Source organism: Leptonychotes weddellii, chromosome 11 (genome assembly GCF_054177405.1).
Source record: "Leptonychotes weddellii isolate Sample4059 chromosome 11, ASM5417740v2, whole genome shotgun sequence".
Lineage (NCBI taxonomy): Eukaryota > Metazoa > Chordata > Mammalia > Carnivora > Phocidae > Leptonychotes > Leptonychotes weddellii.
Window position 1 is genome coordinate 6,863,468 of NC_138379.1, and position 19,496 is coordinate 6,882,963.

Here is a 19,496-nt window from a genome sequence, read left to right on the forward strand (position 1 = left end):
CAGGGCTGTGTCCACCAGGAAGACAGAATACCTTTTTCTGATAGTGTACAGAGAGACCATTTGCCAGGTCATGTACCTGAACGGCCGTGGCCACACTGAGGGGCTGCCTTTTTTCTACCCCACACGACGTGCCCTGTGGGCTAATGGCTTTGCCCGGGCAGGTACCCAGCGCTGGTGGGTGGGGCCTCAGCCAGCTGACTGCTGAGCCTCTGACACTCAGCCTCAGTTCTCCGTGCTCCTTTGGGGGTGGGCACATCCTGCTTGGGTGGGAATGGGGTTCTTGGGTAGATTTCCAGTCAGGAGCCTCTGTGCCCTAAAGGCAGAAAGAGCTCAGCTTGCTGGTGCAGCAGTCCCTAGAGGTAGGGGAGCTGGGGGAGGAGGGGTGCTCAGGAATGGCCACTGGTCTCCTTGGCCAGATGGAATTCTCTCTAGCAAGTGGGACTGATGTGCCCTGACATTCAACTTAAAAAGAGTGGAGGGGGGTGGCATCTGTGATAAATGCCCCTGTGAGTACTTCTAAGCGCTGTAGCTGCCTGACGTGGGGGAGGGGAGGGAAGCGGCCTAGGCTCTTTATCAGGCTCCCAGGGGCACCCCATCCCTGGGTGCACCCTTGTAGAACTGAACCCGGGGTCCCGGGTACCACAAGTCTTTGCGAGTCTGCTCCCTCCAGTGCCCGGTGAGAAGGGCGGCCCAGGGAGCCACTGGTTGGACTTTCACAGTGAGGAGTCTCTGAGGGGTCCTCCCTTTCTCCAGACCCTTATCAGGGCAAGCTTGCCTGACCCTTCCTGGACCAGTGTATGACCCCAGGAAAACCCAATACCCTATGTTGCATATGACTTGCTGGCCACAGAGCCCAGATCGGCTTGAGTGAATGTGGGGAAAGGAAGACAGTGTGGGGTCTTGGTAGCATGCTATCTTTTGGAGAGAGTGGGAGCTGTTGGGGGGGGCAGAGATGCTCACGTGGAGGATGTGGGTGAGTACAGGACACCCTCAGGAGATGCTGTCAAAGCCGTGGACAGAGCAGGGCCCAGGAAAAGCTCCTAGGGAAGCTGGGGACATGGGGACAGGGCTGAGAGCCAGATATGGAGGCCAGGACACAGTTGGGGTTGAAAGGCAGGGGCAAGAGTCAATGTGACCAGGCCTGGGAGGGCTCTGGAGCCTGGAGGAGACTGCACAGGGGGAACCTGGGGGGGGCTGCTGTGTGCCCCAAGGACCTAAAGAACCAGTGAGTTGGGATAAATGGTTGCAGAGGGCTCAGGCTAGGCAGGATTTGTCTGTGGCCCAAGGCCTGAAGCCCCCCCCCCCACTTCCCCAGTGTATCTGGGGGTGAGAGAGTAGAGAGACAAGGTCTGTGCCCTGATTGACCTGATCAGCCCCTTTAGGGCATGACATGTCCCCCAGCAAGGGACTCCTCCCTGGGCCCTAGCTATGGGCAGCTGGTTGAGGGCCACAAACCTGCCCAGGACAAGCCTGATCCTGAAGCTTCCAGGAGCAGCTGGTGACCCCCTGTAAGATCGAAGGTAGAGATGGCTGTGGGTGAGAGCTGGGCCCATGGAGCAAGGCGCCTGTCACGCTGAACTCAGCAGTGCCTGAGAAGCCAGTTGCTCTGGCCCATGAGAAGGGCTCCCACCCCATCCCAGATACCAGGCCCAGTGCTGGGTGCTAGGGAGACAGACAGATGGGCCTCAAGCCTTCCTGGAAGAGGCGGTATTTGGCTGGACTTGAAGGATGAGTGAGATATCCGCAGGGGCAAGGTGCTCTAAACAGAAGGCAAAGGTCAGGGAGAGGGCAGGGGTATGGTCCAGCAGGGATGGGAACCCTGCCATGATTGGACACAGGCACCAGCCTCCCCCCAAGAGCTGGGAGCTGAGTGTAGCCCTTACCCAGGGACCAGGGTGCTGGGCCATCCCTAGTGGGTCCAGGGCTCAGGAGGTGGTAGAGGGACAAATTATTCATCCATAGGCTGGAGGTCTGTGGGAGCCAGGCCTTGGCCTTACCCTGGGCCTGGAGCCCAATACCTTAATTTTATAGATGAGGAAGCTGAGTCCGGAGAGTGAGAGAAGATTGTCCGCAGTCACACAGGGGGGCCTCCCAGGTTAACAATCAAGCTAAGAGTCAAGCAGATTACCACAGGCATGGGGAGGATGAATCAGGTCTTTCTAGGCTCCTTGTGAGATTTGGCCCTAGTGACCTTGGGAAGTCCTGCCCACCCCAGGCCTAAGCATCCTCCTCCATAAAAGGCCAGCGTTGGATGGTCCCAGCTCCACAGAACATGCTTGTCTGCTTTTGGCTCTGTTTCTCAGTGTGGCTGAGCCCCAGGAGGGCCAGGTGCCCTGGGGCTTCACAGTCTGGGGTGCAGGTGAGCCCTGGCCCAGGGGGAGAGGGGAGCCTGGTGGGAGGGACAGCCTGAGAAGCTTGGCAAGGCTATAAGTTCAATGGCAAGATCTTGGCTGTGGCTGGCTAGTGTGGCCAAGGACAGCTCTGCCAGGTTGCTGGAGCTTGGGATGTGAAGATCAGCAGTGTTTGAACAGTAAGCACAGAGACTAGAGGGCTTAGGGAGCAGGGAGCTGGAGAAGAGACACAAAGATGTGGCAGTGGCACATGGCTGGCTTGGCTGCAGTGGGGCCCTGGGATGTTTCCAATGGAGGGGGTAGGGGGTTGTGGAGTCATGAAAACTGGACCCTGCAGAGACCAGGGAGAGGCACTCAGATGGGGGCAGGGCTTGGGTGGAGGGAGAGCTAGAGAGGAAATCTCCAGCACCAATCAGACCCAGAGGTGCCCCTCTAAGAGGAGGAAGCCCTCCCAGCAATCCCCTAGGGCCAGACTCCAGCTGTCTCTACCCCACGCCAGTGGGTAGCAGTATTTGGGGAAGGGGCAGTGGGCTGATGGGAGTTGTAGTTGTTGTCCTGGGGGCTGATGGGAATTGTGGTCCACACCCCTCCAAGGGCAAATGGGAGTTGTAGTTCCCACCCTTTGGGGCTGATGGGAATTGCAGTTTATGCCCAGGGTACCTCAGTTATCAGACCTAGGGAGAGAGGAGACCTAATCATCCCCCCACCAAACCTTCCCCACTAGTCCCCACCCCCACCCCCACCCCTCGGGCCCTGTATTAGCAAGTGCTTCCTTCCCAGATGGCTGTGTATGTATTTTCTTTTCTTTTTTTGCTTTCTTCTTCTTTCCGTTGTTTTATTATTGTTTTAACAATAATAAGAGGGCCAGAGGCTGTCAAGCCCTGGTCAGGTCCTGGCGGCCCATGGGGGTTCTGGGGAGGGGGAGGGGGGAAGCCAGTGGGGGTCAGAGGTGGAGGGTGAAGAAAGAGGAAGTCGGGGAATTAGGGTTAGCTCAGGACTCATGTCCCTGTCCACTTCCCTCCCTCACTCCCATCCCTTCCCCACCTCCCTGCCTCTACATGGCTTCTCACCAACTCACCCAAAGTCCTATGGGACAGGACCCTTCTCCAATGTTTCTGTCTCCTCCTTGCCCACTCTTTCTCATGGACCTTGTCACCTCCCACCTTCAACTTCTTGTCCCATGGCCAGCCTGCAATTAGCCTTCAAAGCTCCTTCCCATGATCATCCCCTCTCAAGTCCTCTCACCCATTGTAGCAATTCCTACACAGCTGCCAGTCATGTACCTCTTCCCCCAGCCCTCCTCCCACTGCTCCCCACCTCCCCCCGCACGCTGACACCAAGTGGTGGTAACAGTTTCTCAATGCCAGCCTGCACTGTGCAGACTTTAGCTTTGTGTTTAATGAGGGGGAGAGGGCACAAGTGAGGGAGGAGAGAGAGTATTCAGGAGGAAGCAAGATGTCCAGGGAGAGAAGAGTGAGGGAGGGAGATACCAAACAGATAGAAAACGTTGTACGGAAAAGTTGTTTTTTCTTATTTTTTCCGGGAGAACCCGCTTACACAGCTCTGTTTGTAATTTTTTTCTTCATGCTAAAATCACACGGCCTATTTGTTGATGTAAGTTGCCTGAATTCCGTGGTATGCTATCTTCTTTTTTAAAAACAAAAGCAAAAAAAAAAAAAAAAAAAGCAAAAAAAGAGAAAAATCTAGAAAAAAAAAAAAAACCCTAAAAGATACTGTTGTTAGGTTTGTTTAAATGCTGCTCTTGTATCTGTTTTTAAGCCTTAAACCAGTAGAGTTTTTTTTTTTCCGTTTCTTTTCGATTTCCTTTCCTTTCTGTTCCTTTTGGTTTCTTAAGACAAAAGACCAAAACCCAGTGAGCCACAGAGCCCGTGCGTGGGGTGCCCAGGGCATCTGAGCCGCTGCCCGCTTAAAGCGCAGTGCTCCGGCAGGCTGGCGGGCGGGCCCGGCCCGCTCTAGTCTCCGCCAAAGCCAATTGGAACCGATTTGGGTGTGTGAGGCTGTTGTTTCTCTCTCTGTGCCGGCCGCCTGCACCCTGGGCCCTCGCTGACACCCTGTCTTTTCTCTTCTCTCTCTTGTTCTAGGAGGAGAGTTAATATTGCCCATTATCACGGAGGACTCCTTAGACCCCCCTCCCGTGGCCACCCGATCCCCCTTCGTGCCCCCACCCCCCACCTTCTATCCCTTCCTCACGGGCGTGGGCGCCACCCAAGACACCCTGCCCCCACCCGCGGCCCGCCGCCCGCCTGCCGGGGGCCCGTGCCAGGCCGAGCAGGACGACAGCGACTGCGAGGAGCCCATCGAGGCCTCTGGCTTTGCGTCCGGGGAGGTCTTTGACTCCAGCCTCCCCCCCACGGACGACGAGGACTTTTACACCACCTTCCCCCTGGTCACGGACCGCACCACCCTCCTGTCACCCCGCAAACCCGCTCCCCGGCCCAACCTCAGGACAGATGGGGCCACGGGCGCCCCCGGGGTGCTGCTAGCCCCCTCCGCCCCGGCCCCCAACCTGCCTGCGGGCAAAATGAACCACCGAGACCCGCTGCAGCCCTTGCTGGAGAACCCCCCCCTGGGGCCCGGGGCCCCCACGTCTTTCGAGCCGCGGAGGCCCCCTCCCCTGCGCCCCGGCGTGACCTCCGCCCCCGGCTTCCCCCGTCTGCCCACAGCCAACCCCACGGGGCCCGGGGAGCGGGGCCCACCGGGCGCCGTGGAGGTGATCCGGGAGTCCAGCAGCACCACGGGCATGGTGGTGGGCATCGTGGCGGCCGCGGCGCTCTGCATCCTGATCCTTCTCTACGCCATGTACAAGTACCGCAACCGCGACGAGGGCTCCTACCAGGTGGACCAGAGCCGGAACTACATCAGTAACTCGGCCCAGAGCAACGGGGCGGTGGTGAAAGAGAAGGCCCCGGCTGCTCCCAAGACGCCCAGCAAGGCCAAGAAGAACAAAGACAAGGAGTACTACGTCTGAGCCCCGGCACCGCGCCCCACTGCCAACTGCCGCTCCCGGGACGGCCCGGGAGGGGGGTGCGGCCCTCTCCCTGCCGGGGCTCTGGGGACCCGCTCCCCGACTGCCTCAGACTTCTCTCACGAAGAGGAAACGCAAAAAAAGGAAAAAAAGAAAAAAAAAAAAGGGAAAAAAGAACGAACGAAAGAAAAAAAAATGAAAAGAAAGAAAGAAAAAAGAAAAAAATAGCAAAGGAAACCCCGTGCTCGTCCCCTTCCTCCTGCCGTCCAGTGGCGGCGCCGTCAGTCCTGGGGCTGTCTGTCCCTCTCAGCTCTGCGCCCGCCCCGGGCAGGGCACGTGCTCACAGCCCTGGGTTGATTTATTTTTTTAAGGGGGGGTAGTTTTATTTTGGTGGGGTTGGGCGGGAAGGAAGGCTGGGGTTTTTGTAAAGTGTCCGCTACTCGTCCTGTTCATTTCCTCCATTTTTCTTCTTCCCTCTGTCCCTCCTGCCTTCCTTCTCTTCCCAAGCCCTCCAGCCCCCATCCCAGGCTTGCTGCGTCTCTCTGTCCCCACCCTCCCTCTCCACTTCTTTTTTGTGTCTCCCTTTCCTACCTTTGGGTTTGCAGAGTCGGTGGGAGAAGGGCGGGCGGGTGGGCCGAGCGGCCCAGCGTGGGGGGGGAGGGAGCGGGGGCGGGGCGGGGCAGTGGGGTGCCCCCCCAAGCGCCCGGACTCTGCCGACCAGGAGGAGGCGCTGGCCTGGTGCCGCCCAGGGAAGGGGCTGGGGCCGGGAAAGGCCTGTTCTATTGTGTGCCGCCGGGCGACGTGCATTGATGGGGAAGCTGCTGGAGGAGCAGGGGTGGGGGGGCGGGTGGGAGGGGAAAGGCAAATGCAGATATATATTAAAGACAAATTATCTAGATACCCGAGCAGCAGCCTGTGGCACCCGTTGGGCACGGGCACCAGGGAAGAGAGAGCCGGGCGTTGCCCGCTGACTGCTGGGGTCACTTCTCTGCCCACGGGCTCCCTGCTCCCCCAGTTTTTTTTCTCTCTTTGTTAACAAATGTGTCTGAGTCTTGGAAAACACCCCAACCCCGGAAATGTGTGGGAAAAGAAAACAAAAACTTTCCAAATCCAACGGTCCTGTGCAGTTTTTGGGGGGTGGGTACTGTTGGGACATCGGTCCTGGCTCTGGGCTGGGGTTTGGGCCCAAATTGCGGCCTGTGAGAGCTGGTAAGTAGCGTCCAGAGTTTTGGGCTGAGCATGGTTTTGGGCTCCTGGGGGCGGCCTTTGTCTCACCCCCATGTACCTCCTGGCCAGAGGGTGGGGCTGGAGAACCGCTAGGTGGCCTGGTGGAGCCCACCCACCCCCGCGAGTCAGGACAAATCCGCAGAGGCAAGACCGTCATGTTGCCCCCTAGTGGCTAAGGTGGGTCTATGCTTCTGGGGGCCGCTTGTGCGCGTGTCTTACAAGGGCGCTGGCCTTGCTACAGGCCCGGGGAAGGTGGTGTTACTCCGGGGCGACAAGAGCTTCAGAGGCTGAGTCCACATTTGCCCCCAGTTCTGCCTAACTTGAGTCTCTGCTTATTCATCTCTAAGGATTTGGACTCTATGATCTGCAGCCCCCACCTGCCCCCCCCCAGTCCATGCGGGCTGACCGTGGGTAGCTCCTGGGCCTGCAGAACCTCATCCCTGGGTGTTTGCTCCTTCCTGGAGACACTGAACAGGCCCACGGTCCCAAACACGCTGAGAGGCCAGTCTGTATTTGCTAAGCTTCTCGGTGGCAAGGAGTAGAAACTCTCAAGGCGAAGGTTGTAGTGAGGACCCGAATGTGCGGACGTTCTCAGGGGAGCAGAGTGTGGGTGGTCTTCATCTCCCAGCTGGCTGTGGTGGATTGCCACGCCACTGGACACATGAGCTGTGACTCAGCCACGCTTCTGCCACTCAGGTCTCCTCCACTTTGTGCTGGATGGGTCTCCCTCTGCTGGCTCCGCTTTCTCGTGCCGTTGGCTCGCCATCACCCTTCACCACTTGGATCTCTTTGCGAGCTTCCATCCACAGGTGGCTCTGTTGCCGGCCAGCTCATTCTTGCGGCATTTTCCAGCTCACAAGCCTGGTCCGTGTTTAGGCCTGGACACCTCTCAGGGTCCCTGGGTTGCACGTCCACAGGAGACCCTCCCCCTCCTTCCTTCCATCCTGGAATGAAGCTTTTGTTTGAAGATCCTCCTTACCCTGGGGTGTTTCCCCAGGGACCTTTGAGAGCTCTTCCCCAGACTCTTGTCATTGGTGAGATAGTGGGTTCTCTTGCAGCCGCCCCCAGGTGTGGATTTCCATAGACTTGGCCTCGCCTTGCCCTCCTGAACCAACCACCTGGGGGAGGCATGGGCTCAGCTCGTCGTCCCCCACTGCTCACAGTGTTGGAACCTGAGGTCAGCTCTAACCCCCTGTGGAAGCCTGGGGTGGGGGGGGGAGGCCCTGACTCGGGGCAGTCTTGCCAGGACATCCTGTCCATGTACCAGTGACGACCTTGCTCCCAGGCCTTCTGCTGCTGCTCTCTCCGTCCAAGGGATGGGAGCATCTCAGGTTCCCCTGCCCCATCACCACTAGCCAAAGAAAATAGAGGCAGGCAGGCAGTTCTGTGAGGCCAAGAAGGGAACATTCTTTCCTAGAAATTTCTAGAATGGTCCTGAACAGTCTGTCAGAGTAGAGGACCGGAAATAGGGACAATGCAGGAGTTGGAAGGAGAGGCCCCAGTCCTGCTCAGTGCCATGTGGCTGTAGGACTGAGGGCTTTCCTCTCTGTGTCAGGAAGCTAAGAGCTCCTCTCACTCGAGGGCTTGGTTGTAAGAGGAAAGATTTCTGGACTCTACCATTGACTCAGTTTAGCCATCTGTGAGATATGGTCACCTCAGTCTCACCAACTTAACACTGGGCCTGAGCTGAGCTTCTTGAGATCTGGCTGGCCTGGCAGTGACCCCCAGGAGTGTGCAAACAGCAAAGGGGTTGACTGAAATTCCAGGAACCTCACTCTTTGACACTTGGTACTTGCAGGGATATGTCAGGAGATTCCACCTGGGGAGGATCAAGGACAGAGTTGGGGCGGAAGCTCAAAGTGGAGTCTAGCTGATACCTTGGCCTTGACGACCACACAGCCCTGCCCAGGGGAGGGAACACAAGCTCAGCCAGGGCTGGGATTCCTCTGGGAGGACATCCCTTTACTGGAGGTGGATATGGAGCTGAAGGAGCCTGCATTGCCCTCCCCACATACCCTTCTGGGAGAGCTGCAGATCTGGCTGGAGACAGGAGGATGGCCAGAGAGGGTCCTGAGCCACTTTCCTGTCCCCACTGCCCCTCTCCCGCCATGGGAGGGAATGAGACTGTAGGGTAGTTGATGGCTTCTTCCTTCCCACACCCAGTTCCCTTGGCTCTTCCATTGCAGGGTGCCCCTGCTGCCTCTGGGTTCAGGAGCTCCCTGTGGTGTCCCGAGTGAAGGCCTGCCATTTGGGCGGTGGAGCCCAGCTGGAAAGCGGGCCTTTGACTGCTGCCAAGAGTGCCCACTCTCCCTTTGCAGGGCATCCACTCAGCCATGGTGATGACACCGCCTAGCTGCCCGAGAGGGGCAGGGCCCTGGACCCTCCCAGCTTCCGGGTCCCGTTGAGTTCAGTGAGTTCATGTTGGAAGCAGGAAGGTCCTGGGTTCTAGAAGACTGGGACCCCCTGGAAGGGCCAGGAGCCAGGCTGCTCTGAATGTGGGCAAAGGGATAGCTCTGACCACGTGGCGAACTGGAGAACACTCTAGGGGAGAGGAGGAGCCATCTCTCGCCAGCCCTGGGTTCTCTCTTCTGGAAGCTTCTGGACACCAGGGGGCCCTAAGAATGCTGAGCAAGGGTAAGAAAGTAGCTGGGGCTCATCTGGGCAGCAGGCAGACAGGACCAAAAGTTCAGGGCAGGCTGAGACAACCTTGCCTTTGGGCAACTTTATAAACATGATCCCCACTCCCACCCCCCTTGTCCTGGGGGTCTTCACTGAGGGGCGGCCACAGGCAGGCGCCTGAAAGACATGATCCCACCCCCCTCACCCCCCACCAAGAGGCCGAGGGGCTGCGGCGGGTAAGACCAGGCCAGTGAGTGATCCTGTCTCCCAGGGGCAAGGAGCAGCTTTCCGTTTTCCCGTTCATCTTCTCCTGTGTGTACCCACTACTGATGCGGGTGTGTGTGTGTGTGTGGGGACACAGCCCTTTGCGGAGGTGCCCGGAAGCAGTGACACAGGCAGAAGCAGAGACCACCTGAGCACAGCTCTGGGGCGGCTCAGCAGATCAGCAGCTGGTGGGGACCCCGATGGGCCACAAATGGCTTCTGCCTGCACCCGCATTTGTGTTAGGGGAGCTCGGGCGTCCGTCCCTTTCCATCTGAGCCCCTGCCCGGGGTTTTCCTGTAAGGGGTGCCGGTGGACTCCGCGGGGTCCCGGCTGGTTCTGAGAGCGAGGCGCCTGACTTGAGAGGCATCACTGGCTGCCCAGTTGTGCGGCCGGAGGGGCAGGGGGTGTCGTAGCCAGGGCTGGGCTCTGGAGACCGGGGCTGGGCTCTTGATTCTGCCCCTCTGAGCTGCAGGTCATGGGCAGTTGGTTTCTCTGAGCCTTACTTTCCCATCTGTAAAATGGGCTGTCTTCCTTGAAGGGTTTGGGAGAAGATAAGATGATGCCTTGAGGCATCCAGGGTGGTGCCTGGCCCACAACAGAGGCTGGAAAGGGCAGACACTCTGGCCCCGGCCTTCAGGGCAGGAAAACCCGCCTGGGAAAGGGCCAGCCCCTTGAGGGGTTCCCCAGAGCTCTCCCTGCCCCCACTCCCACCCATGGCTCATCCCTGGAGTCAGCGAGGGGCTGTCATGTGTTCCTTTATTCACTCTTTTGTCTCCCCCTCACCAGTGCCCCTCCTGCCAGGCTCTGTGTGGGAGCTGGGGTCAAGGGGTAAGCGGCCACCCCAACCCTCTGGGAACTCCGAGGCCAGAGTGTGGGAGTCAGGTGCGGCACCATGGCTGTGGGTAAGGGTTTCATTATGTCCTTGGGCTGGGCCCTGGGCCCTGGGTCTGGGAGGGACTTTGTCAGGTAGAGAAGGGGCGGGGAGGATTGGTCCTTGGCTGGAATGTGGAGAGAGGGGGGACTGGGGGCCTTTGGGGAATGGCTGAGGAGCTCAGACTTGTGTGGGGCTCTCGGGGCAGTGTGAGGAGCTGGGGAAGATTTGACCGTGGGTGGTGGTGGCCTCCGAGCTCGGGGGGGCAGTGGGCAGCTAGGGGCCGTGAGCAGTGAGGAGGGGAGCAGGGGTAAACAGGTTCCTGTGGGTCCCTGCTCCTTCTCTCAGTCACGAGGGAGGGTCCCGTGAGGGTGCACGGGGCAGCCCCCAGCCAGTGAAGCTGTCCTCTGGCCCTTTCTTTGTTGAAGGCGGCTCCTCAGGCAGAGAGGGGCAGCCTCTTCTAGAGATGGGGGCCTTTGCCGTCCTGCCTTCTCCAAAAGAGAGAAGGTGCTCCTCCCAGCGTTGCCTCGCAGAATTCCCGGGAGGCTTAAAAGTGTGTGGATTTCAGGACAGTGGGCCCCGGGGTGCTGCGTGTTGCCTTCTTTACCGCCCTGTTCAGACACGAAAGATAAGAGGGTTGTTCTCGTGGGTGCAGCGTGACCTCTGACCCCTGCACCGTGTCTCTCCTGAGGACTCAGGAGATACTGCCCAGGAGCCCAGGAATGAGCTCCCTGAGCACGTGCTGGGGAGGGCGTGGGCAGTGACAGAGCTGCCGGCCATCAGGGGCTTCATCGGGAGAGTCTGGGGCCTGTGAGCGCCCCAACAATGCCCATCACAACCTCGGCCCTCCCCCTTCCGAAGGTCTATGCACTTCCTTCCTCTTGACTTCTCTTAAGGTGGAGTGGAGGGTGGCCCAGCTCTCTGGGCCTCAAATGGTGGCATGAAGGGCAGGAGACCAAGTCCACACAGTCAGCCAGGAGACCCAGCCTTTGGTCTCCCCTCTCCCACAGATGTACGGTGTGACTCCGAGCCAGGCCTGTCCCTCTCTGCACCCCTGTTCTCCCTCTGCCCAGCAGCGGGGGGCTGGGGGGGGACCAGGCCTGCCCTACTCCAAGCTTCCCTGGAGGGACAGAGAGGGGGTTCCCGGGGCAGAGTTCACTCACTGGTTCTGCACATCTTGAATGGTGTCGGGCAGCGGCAGGCTCTGAGTCTCTGGGAGCAGGAGGGCAGCCAGGCCACTAAGGACTGGCACCCCCCCGTACACCAGCAGGGGCAGCCAGCGGCCGTGGACAGCCAGCAGCCGGACCAGAGGCCCCAGGATTGCTCCCCCTCGGGCTGCCATCTGGCCCAGACCCACCGCTGTCATCCTGTCGTTGCAGACACACCAGTGAGGGGCCCCTCTGCCTGCCCACTGTGGCTTTGACCTCCCAGCCCCTACTCTGTCCAGGATGGCCCAGTGGTTCAGGCTGAGCCGGGATGCTCCTGGGTGGCCCTGAGACCACATGGAAGGGAGATGGCGGTGGGGACATCCGAGGCTGGGGAAGGCCGCCCCCGCCCTGCCCTCCCAGCTCTGGGCGACCCCTCACCTGAGCACGGTGGGGAAGAGCTCACCGGTGTAGATGCTGATGCAGGTGAAGGCGGCCCCCAGGCCCCCGAGCCCCAGCACGGCCAGGGCTGAACGCAGGGCCCCCATCTCTGTGGACAGAGATGGGGTTATTGAAGTTGGTGGCAGGGGCCCCGAGGTCAGATGGGGGTTCTCTCCAGCCTAGACCTCTCCCTGACCTCCCACTGTCTGTGACTCAGCTCCACCTGGGTGTCCCCAGAGCACATCCCGAGTGACCTCATGGCTACATTCACTGCCCCCAAATTGCCACCCAGCCTGACACCTGGAGCCAGACCCTGGGAGACCTCCTTGGCCCCCTGCTCCCCACCTTCCCCCTGCACTCCGGCTCTGAGCCTTATTTTATCTCCACAGTTTGTCACGAAGCCACCCCTCCACACCATCCCTGCTCATTGCCTGCTGCAGGCCACCACCATCTCTCCCGGAGGCCCCGCAGCCTCCTTCCTAACTGGGCCCCTGCTCTGGTCCAGCGCCCTCTGAGGAGCGGGCAAGGGCCTCTGTTCCTGGCTCAGCGCCCCCAGGTAGGGAAGCCTCGGGCCACAGCCGTGCGCACCCAGGCCCGCGTGCTCACCGTAGGGCACCAGCGTGTTGGCCAGGATGCAGAGCCCTGACAGAACCAGGGACCCCACCTGGGTGGGCCGGCGGCCCAGACGGCTCAGCAGCAGCAGGGAGCCTATCTTGGCCGGAATGTCCACGACCCCAATGAGGACCTGGAGCAGGAAGATGTTGCTGTCTAGGGCCTGCAGGTCCAGGGCCAGGCCGTAGAAGGTGAAGCCAAAGGCGAACCTGCGGGGTGGGGCCGGGGGAGTCAGGCCGGGGGGGTGGGCTGCTCATTGGCTCCTTTGTTCTCAGACCCATCTCCACCTTCCTCCTGCAGGCTCTGTGTAGGGGAGGGGTGGTCTCCAGACCACCTTTCCCTGGGCTCCCTGTCAATGCTGCCCGTCGAGAGGTTTGGCCAATGGGAGGCACAGGTGAGAAGTGCAGGTGCACCAGGGGGGCGGTGGGGAGGGGGGGAAGGCCGGGATATTCCCACCTCCCTCTCTCTGGGTGCCGCCTCCCCTCCATGGCTACGGCTTCTACTGAGCGTGTCCTTCCTCCGTGGCCTCAGCGGTTCCAGTCCTTGCTGGGTGGCCCTGGTGCCTGGGCTCTGATAACCCCCTCCCTCCCGGGACTGCGGCGGACGCGCTCCTCCTCAGCGGGCTGGGCACTTCAGCTCTCCCGGGGCCTTTGCTGTGACTCCTCCCATCTCTCCCGCTCCCCCGCCCGCGCCCCCCCCCAGCCTGGGCTGCTTCCTTTGGGAGCCTGACTGCTACTAGAGGGGAGGAGACCGTGCTGCACGCCCTGTCCTGGAGGTGCTGTCAGGACCGTGGGACGGACAGGGGAGTCATTAGAGGCCCCTTGACTGGATGCCAGCCAGAGCCCTGATTCCAGGGTCCCCGGGGGGCCGGCGACAGCCCAAGGCAGGCCAGAGGCAGAGGCTGGGGCCCCGGGCGGGGTTCAAGGGGCATCTACCAGCACAGAGTGGAGATGCCGGTCCGGAGGGGCAGCCCAGGCGTGCAGAAAAGGGCACCCAGCCTGGCGGGGGCCTGGCCCACACTCAGCTCCTCCTGCATGGCTGAGAGTAAGGCCTGCGGTGGGGGCGGGGGGGGCGCCCTGTCAGCACTGGGAGCACTGGACCCACCCTCCTCCCTCTGACCCTCCTCCTCCCAGGGGCCCAGTGCAGGGGCAGGGAGAGGGTCTGAGGGTTGGCCTCACCTCGGTGGTCAGCGTGCCCTCCACCACCCTCTTCCTGTTGATGGCAGCCACCCTCCGCAGCTCCCGCAGGCCCCGCTCCAGCCTGCCTGTGATGAGGAGCCATCGGGCCGACTCTGCCAGCCACCTGCCAGGGTTCAGAGGTGGAAATGGGAGGGGGCCCTGCCTGTGGCCCCCAGGGCCTGGCCTGCACGAGCCTCACTGCCCTTCTGTCTCCTGCCCCCGGGGGCTGGCCTCACTGGTGCCCACAGGCCCCAGGCTCAGGGAGGCCACGCCGTTTGACACCCTCCTTCCCCAACAGGCCACCCTTTCTGCCTTTTTCCTTCTCCCTCTCGGATTGTGCTTGGGAGGCCCAGTCCTCCCCTTCCTGCCCCCCTCCCGACCTGGTGGCCTTTCCCTTGCCTCACTTGGAAGCCAGGCCCAGGTGACCTCGTGTGCAGTAAGGACCCCCCAGTGGTCACGGGACGGCAGGCCCCCCAGGGTCCCCTCCTGTCCGGCGCCTCCCTGCTGTCACACTGTCTTCCTGCTCACCCTCAAGGCTGCACCTTCCTGCTTGAGCTGGCTCCTCCTCCAGGACCCCTCCTTGCAAACAGCTTCACACCCAGCAGGGTCTTTGGTCCTGACATCACCAGCCCCCTCCACCTGCACCCAGTCAACCACCAATTCCTGTCACTTCCAGTATCCCTTGCATCTGACCCGCCCCACTGCCCTTGCCTCACTTTTGACCCTGTGGCCCATGCCAGGATGCTAGTTGGCCCAATGCATCTCAGTTCCCCTTCTCATGCCGGGACCCAGCCCGTAACACTAACCTGGCCCCCGCTGCCCTCCACATCAGCCCAGACCGCTTGCACTGGCCCAGCGCACCGAGTCCCCTATCATGCCCACTACCCTACACAGGTTCCTGCCTCCAGCCAGGCCCGCCCCCCCCCAGCCAGGCCCCCTCTCTCCTATGAGCAGCAGCTAGGGGTGGGGCCTCCTGCTCCTTGTGCGCGGGGCCCTGAGGTCCTTCAGGGTTAGCAGAACCAGGGAGAGAAGGGGGACTCAAGGTACACATTAGAGGTAGAGTTGACAAGACCCAGTGACCTGCTGGACTTGGGGTGGGGGGACGGGGAGGGACGGGGAGGGACGGGGAGGAGGTGTCATGGCAACTCTGACTCTGGGACCCGGTGGGTGGGGGCTGCTATCCATGCTGGGGAAGCCTCGGGAAAGAGCAAGTGCAGGAGATGTTACATTTGGGATGCCAAGACCCCAGTCACGGAGATGTCACACAGCGGGTGGGAAATGGGAGGCTGGAGGCCGGGCGGAGGCAAGACCCAGGAGGTGACTCAGGGTCTGTAGCACGTGGGGGGAGTCAGAGCCGGGGGACAGGTTATGTGGCCTGGGAGAGAGCGGGAGGCCAGCATCGGCCTCAGACAGCCAGGAGGGGTGCCCTGGACTCCGCATCATTGACCTTTGCCCTCCACCCTCCTGCCTCCACTCTGTTGGTACCGGGGGGTCGGTAGGCAGAAGGCTACCTGTCAGACAGGACTGTCTCCTCTCTGAGCCAGTGTACCAGGTGTTGCTGTCTCCTGCTCTGGAGAGTGACTGCAAGTTAGTTGCTCAAGGCTCCATTTCAAGAGCTTTTGGCTCTATCCCGTTGGGCTCGGAGAGGTCTGTGAGTCAGCCCTCCTCCCAGTGCGGGAGTCCCGTCCTCCCCTGGGCTTCTGCTGGGCTTCCCTCTGCAGTGACCACAATGGCCAAGCAACTCCTAAGTTGCTGGGTCTGTAGGTGAACAAGCCAGGTTCAGCTCTGTCCTGAAGTGCATCCATCCATCCATCCATCTATCCATCCGTCCATCCATCCATCCCCTCCATCTACCCATCCACTCACTAGTTTATCATCTATCTATCTATCTATCTATCTACCTATCTATCTATCTATCATCTATCCATCCATCCATCCATCCGTCCATCTATCCATCCATCCAGGTAGCCATCCAACAAATATTTACTCTGCACCTACTATGTCCCAGGAGTTTGGCAAGAGCCAGGCCTGAGGGCTGTGTATTTGAGGGCAGTGCAGATGTTCCCTAACCTCCCCCATATGTCAGCCCTGTGGGGAGGCCAGGAGTCCCCTCTGACCACTGGGTCTTGGTCCCTGTTCTTTAGTAATAACGTCAGTACGGAAGGCTAGCCGGGGCTGTGTGTGTGCGTGCGCGCTCTATCTTTGCATCTCACCCCACACGCACCAAAGCAAGCAAAGTCTCGAGAGGGAAAAGGGCCAAGAGGTGATGGGAAGGAAGGGGTGGGAGAAGGATGAGTAGAGGAAGAGGCACCTGGGAGGAGCAGGGAGGGGAGCAGCCCCGCGGGCACTTGGGTGAGCCTCGTGGCCCTGTGGCGGCCAGCTGTGCCAGGGCCCTGGGCCTCCCCTCCCTGCTCCCGGCCTCCTGCACCTCCCACCCCCTGCTCCCAGGGTGGAGGGTAGGCAGGTCTTCTCTGAGGCGGGGGCATGGCACACACCAGGAGTACACAAAGCAGAGGAAGAAGGGGACAGAGACCACCAGCTGCAGCAGGGCCCAGTCCCGCACGCCATAGGCCACGGCTGCCATCAGGACCTGGCCGAAGCTGAAGCCCAGGGAGTTCAAGGTCATCGCCAAGGCTCGGGCGCACGCCGATGTCCACTCCATCACTGCAAGGAGACCACAAGGGTCAGCCGGGAGCCTGCGCCAGCCTCCCTCGCAGGGCCCAGGTCAGGTGACCTACGGAGCGTGCCGGTGTTCATCATGACGCCCGCCACGCCGAAGGCCGCCAGGAAGCGGAACAGGCAGTACACGGGGAAGGTGGGGGCGAAGGCGGCGGCCGTGCCCGACACGGCCATCTGAAGGTAGTTGCAGGTCAGCACCAGCCTGCGCCCAAACCTGCGGGCACACGGACACACAGACGGTGTGGCTGGGAGCGCGGCGGGCCACGGCCCCAGCCACAGGGCTCTGCACCCCCCTGGGCTTGCCCGTTGAGCAGAGGCGAGAGTGACACCTGCGTCCGGCCCTGAGTTATCCACCCACGGAAGGCTTGGACGCCCAGGCAGTGTCCCCAAGGTCCAGGCAGCTGGAAGGCGCGCTGGGCAGAGAAGGAGTGCCCTGTCAGCGGGAGCCCTCGAGCAGCATCTGAAGGCAGGCTTGGGGCTGAGCAGATTTCAGCAGTGAACGCTGGATGGGACGGATGACCCTCTCCAACCCCAGAGGAGCCCTGGGGGAAGCCAAGGCCCAGAGCGGGTCTGAGGCTTGCTCCGCGGCAGAGCTGGATGGTGTCAGGAGTGAGGGCGGCAAGACGCCAGGGCTGTAGGAGCGCAGGGGTGCGAGGAAAAGGGTGCTGCTAGAGCCGGGGCACTCACCTGTCGGAGATGTGGCCGCACACCGCAGCTCCCACCAGGATCCCAGACAGGTAGATGGACTGGGCCATGGGCTTTAGGGCGTGGGAGTCACACACCAGGTCCCACTGGTGGGAGAGGAGTGGGAGCTGAGCCCAGAGGTGAGGGGGCGGAGGCGCTGGATGGGAAGGCCCATGGGAGCTAGGCGAGGGTGGATGACCTGGTGACCTCTAGGGTGGTAGGACCGGGCTGTCACCCTGTGGCCCTCTGGTCCAGGGTCAAGCCCGCTCTAGACTCACCCGCTCTCCCCTGCCTCACCCACTCGGCAGTGCCACCCTGAGCTGGCGCTTGGTCACCACTCCCCCAGGCCTCTCTGGTTCTACAAAGAGGCCCCTTCCCCTTGCTGGGATGGGCAGCCCCTCCCTCTTGCCCAGATTTGCCTGATTGGCCCCCAGGGGTCGCCTGCCCCCAGACAGGAGGTGGAACTGGGCTCCGAGCTTGGGCGACGGAGAGGGGAGCTGCCTGAGTCACAGCTAATCAGGGGCAGCCCGGCCGACCTGGCTGTCCAGGGCCCCAGCTCTCGGTACCACCCACCCTTCCACAAGCCCGAGTCCTGCTGCTGACTCCCCCCCACCCCGGGGTGCTGTCCTGGAGGAGGGGGCCTGTCGAGGCGGGTCCCTCCCAGGACTGGGCCATTCTGAGTCCAGTCAAATGTGAGTTCTGACCTTGGCCTCTAAAGCGCCAGGACTCGGGGAAGGTGTCAGGAGAGGCCCTTACCTTGGCCACGATGGTGGAGGGGAAGGTGCTGCGGTCATAGACCCAGCCGTCCATGCACGGCTCTGTGGCAGCCTCGCTCCAGTTGGTGGCCGTGGCGTTGGGGTCCAGGAGCTGCCACTGTGGTTGGCGGAAGCGGCGACACCGATGGGGCTCGTGGTCGGGGCCCGGGGGGATGGAGACGGTCAGGAGGTCCTTGGGGCCCAGGGCCCCGGGGACACTGGCCTGGGCAGTGCTGTTGTCCAGGAGGGGTACCCAGCATCGGTGGCTGGGCACGGCGGCCGAGAAGTTCTCCAGCATGCTCTGAGTGGTGAGCCACACGATGGGGACCACCAGAGCCACCAACTGGAGAACCTGGAACCTGCCCAGGCCACCCACTTGGTCCAGGAGTTCAGAAAATGCCATGGAGCCCACCCGGGGGGCCCCAGTGGAGGTGCCCACTTCACAGAAGCTGGCCCGGGGCAAAGGGGCCGACGGGGGGGGCCCTGCTTCCCCCACAGCAGCACCTGTTTCTCCGGCCGAGAAGCCTGGAGCGGGGCAGAGGCCACCGCCCTCGCCGACACCGGGCTCTCCAGGTGTCTGTCCAGCAAAGGTCACTCAGGTTGGCTCCAACCGGGACCAGGAGCTGTGAGGCGTGACCCTGAAGCCACCAGCATCCTTCCAGACGCAGCTGGCCCTGGACCTCCAGGAGAAGCTGGTTACAGGAGGTGGGGGAAGTGGAGACTGAAGCCACCCAGACTGGAATTAAACTGTGACCAGGTGACATTTACGGAACAGGGGTTAGGAATCAGTCAAAGTTTAACCCAGCTCGGAGGGAGGCCCAGAGGCCAGAGCACAGCTGTTCCTGCCCGGCGGGGAGGCCTGGCCAGGGGCACCTGGTCTCTGATGGGTGTGGGGGGGCTTTGGCAGGGCTGCCACCCCCCTCGGCACCCCTGCCCGCCTCACAGGGGGACTCTCCAGGGCTCACGCAGGAGACCGCTGGCCGGGGTTCTTACTGATCCTGGGACTGGCGTGAGCCAGGAGCGACATCTGTAGGCTGCGAGGGCCTCCGTGTGTGCGCGCGTGTGCGTGTGTATGTGTGTGTGTGTGGCCTGGGCCTGAGTCCTCGGTGGCAGCCATCTGCACCCCCACCTCCCCGCCGGTGCGGCCCTGCCCCCCCAGCCCCCGCCCCCTGTTGTCTGCCGCCACTCATCCCCAGCTGGCACGACAAGCGCCGCCTCCTCCAGGGGGCTCTGCTGGCTTATTCTTGCCTCCTTCCTGGGCTCTAAGTCAGGAGTGGAGCCCCATCTTTGCACTGGCCTGCACCCTTCTATTATTGTCTGGCTGGTCGCATTTCCAGCCAGGTCCTGGAGGGCAGGGACCCTTCCCTAGAGCATCTTTGGGACCAGCACAGATGTGGACAGCAGGTGCAGGTGCTGTTAAAATTTGCTCCAGCTGGTTTTAACAGCAGCTTCTATTTTTTTTTTTTTTCCGGAGTATAAAATTAACGTACACATTTTCCAGAAATTTCAGAAAATATGGAAAGGTACAGAGAAAACAAAGATCAGTCCTAAACTCACCAACCAGTGACCGCCACTGTTGACACTTCGGTGTAAATACTTCTAGAGCCTGCTCCGGTCATTGGCACGTTCAGCTTCCTCATTCTGGGTTGCAAGCCAAGCTTAACGTCTCCTTTTGTAAAACCCA

The 19,496-nt window shown here is 61.2% G+C and overlaps 3 protein-coding genes across 28 annotated transcripts in view; 2 read left to right on the forward strand and 1 right to left on the reverse strand.

Moving 5' to 3' along the window:
- Nucleotides 1-5,539, forward strand: part of NRXN2 (neurexin 2) — a 97,768-nt gene extending 92,229 nt beyond the window's left edge. For 11 of the 19 annotated variants that reach the window (XM_081797859.1, XM_081797865.1, XM_081797861.1 and 8 more), the window contains one exon: nt 5,036-5,539. In XM_081797859.1, the coding sequence (XP_081653985.1) occupies nt 5,036-5,340 (305 nt within the window). In that variant the 3' untranslated portion in view covers nt 5,341-5,539. Of the gene's footprint in view, nt 1-4,453 lie in introns of all 19 variants that reach the window. The other 8 variants (XM_081797853.1, XM_081797857.1, XM_081797854.1 and 5 more) reach the window with 1 other exon arrangement.
- Nucleotides 1-19,496, forward strand: part of RASGRP2 (RAS guanyl releasing protein 2) — a 361,639-nt gene that overhangs the window by 120,192 nt on the left and 221,951 nt on the right. The window lies entirely within an intron of this gene.
- On the reverse strand, nt 10,196-18,263 carry SLC22A12 (solute carrier family 22 member 12). Its single transcript, XM_006745324.3, has 10 exons — nt 17,814-18,263; nt 17,061-17,164; nt 16,433-16,587; nt 16,190-16,358; nt 13,695-13,818; nt 13,452-13,567; nt 12,511-12,725; nt 11,905-12,013; nt 11,482-11,685; nt 10,196-10,929 (listed from the first exon to the last, which is right to left on the reverse strand). Exons 1-10 carry the CDS (start codon nt 18,213-18,215, stop codon nt 10,866-10,868), a joined length of 1,662 nt encoding a protein of 553 aa, XP_006745387.2. The 5' UTR covers nt 18,216-18,263; the 3' UTR covers nt 10,196-10,865.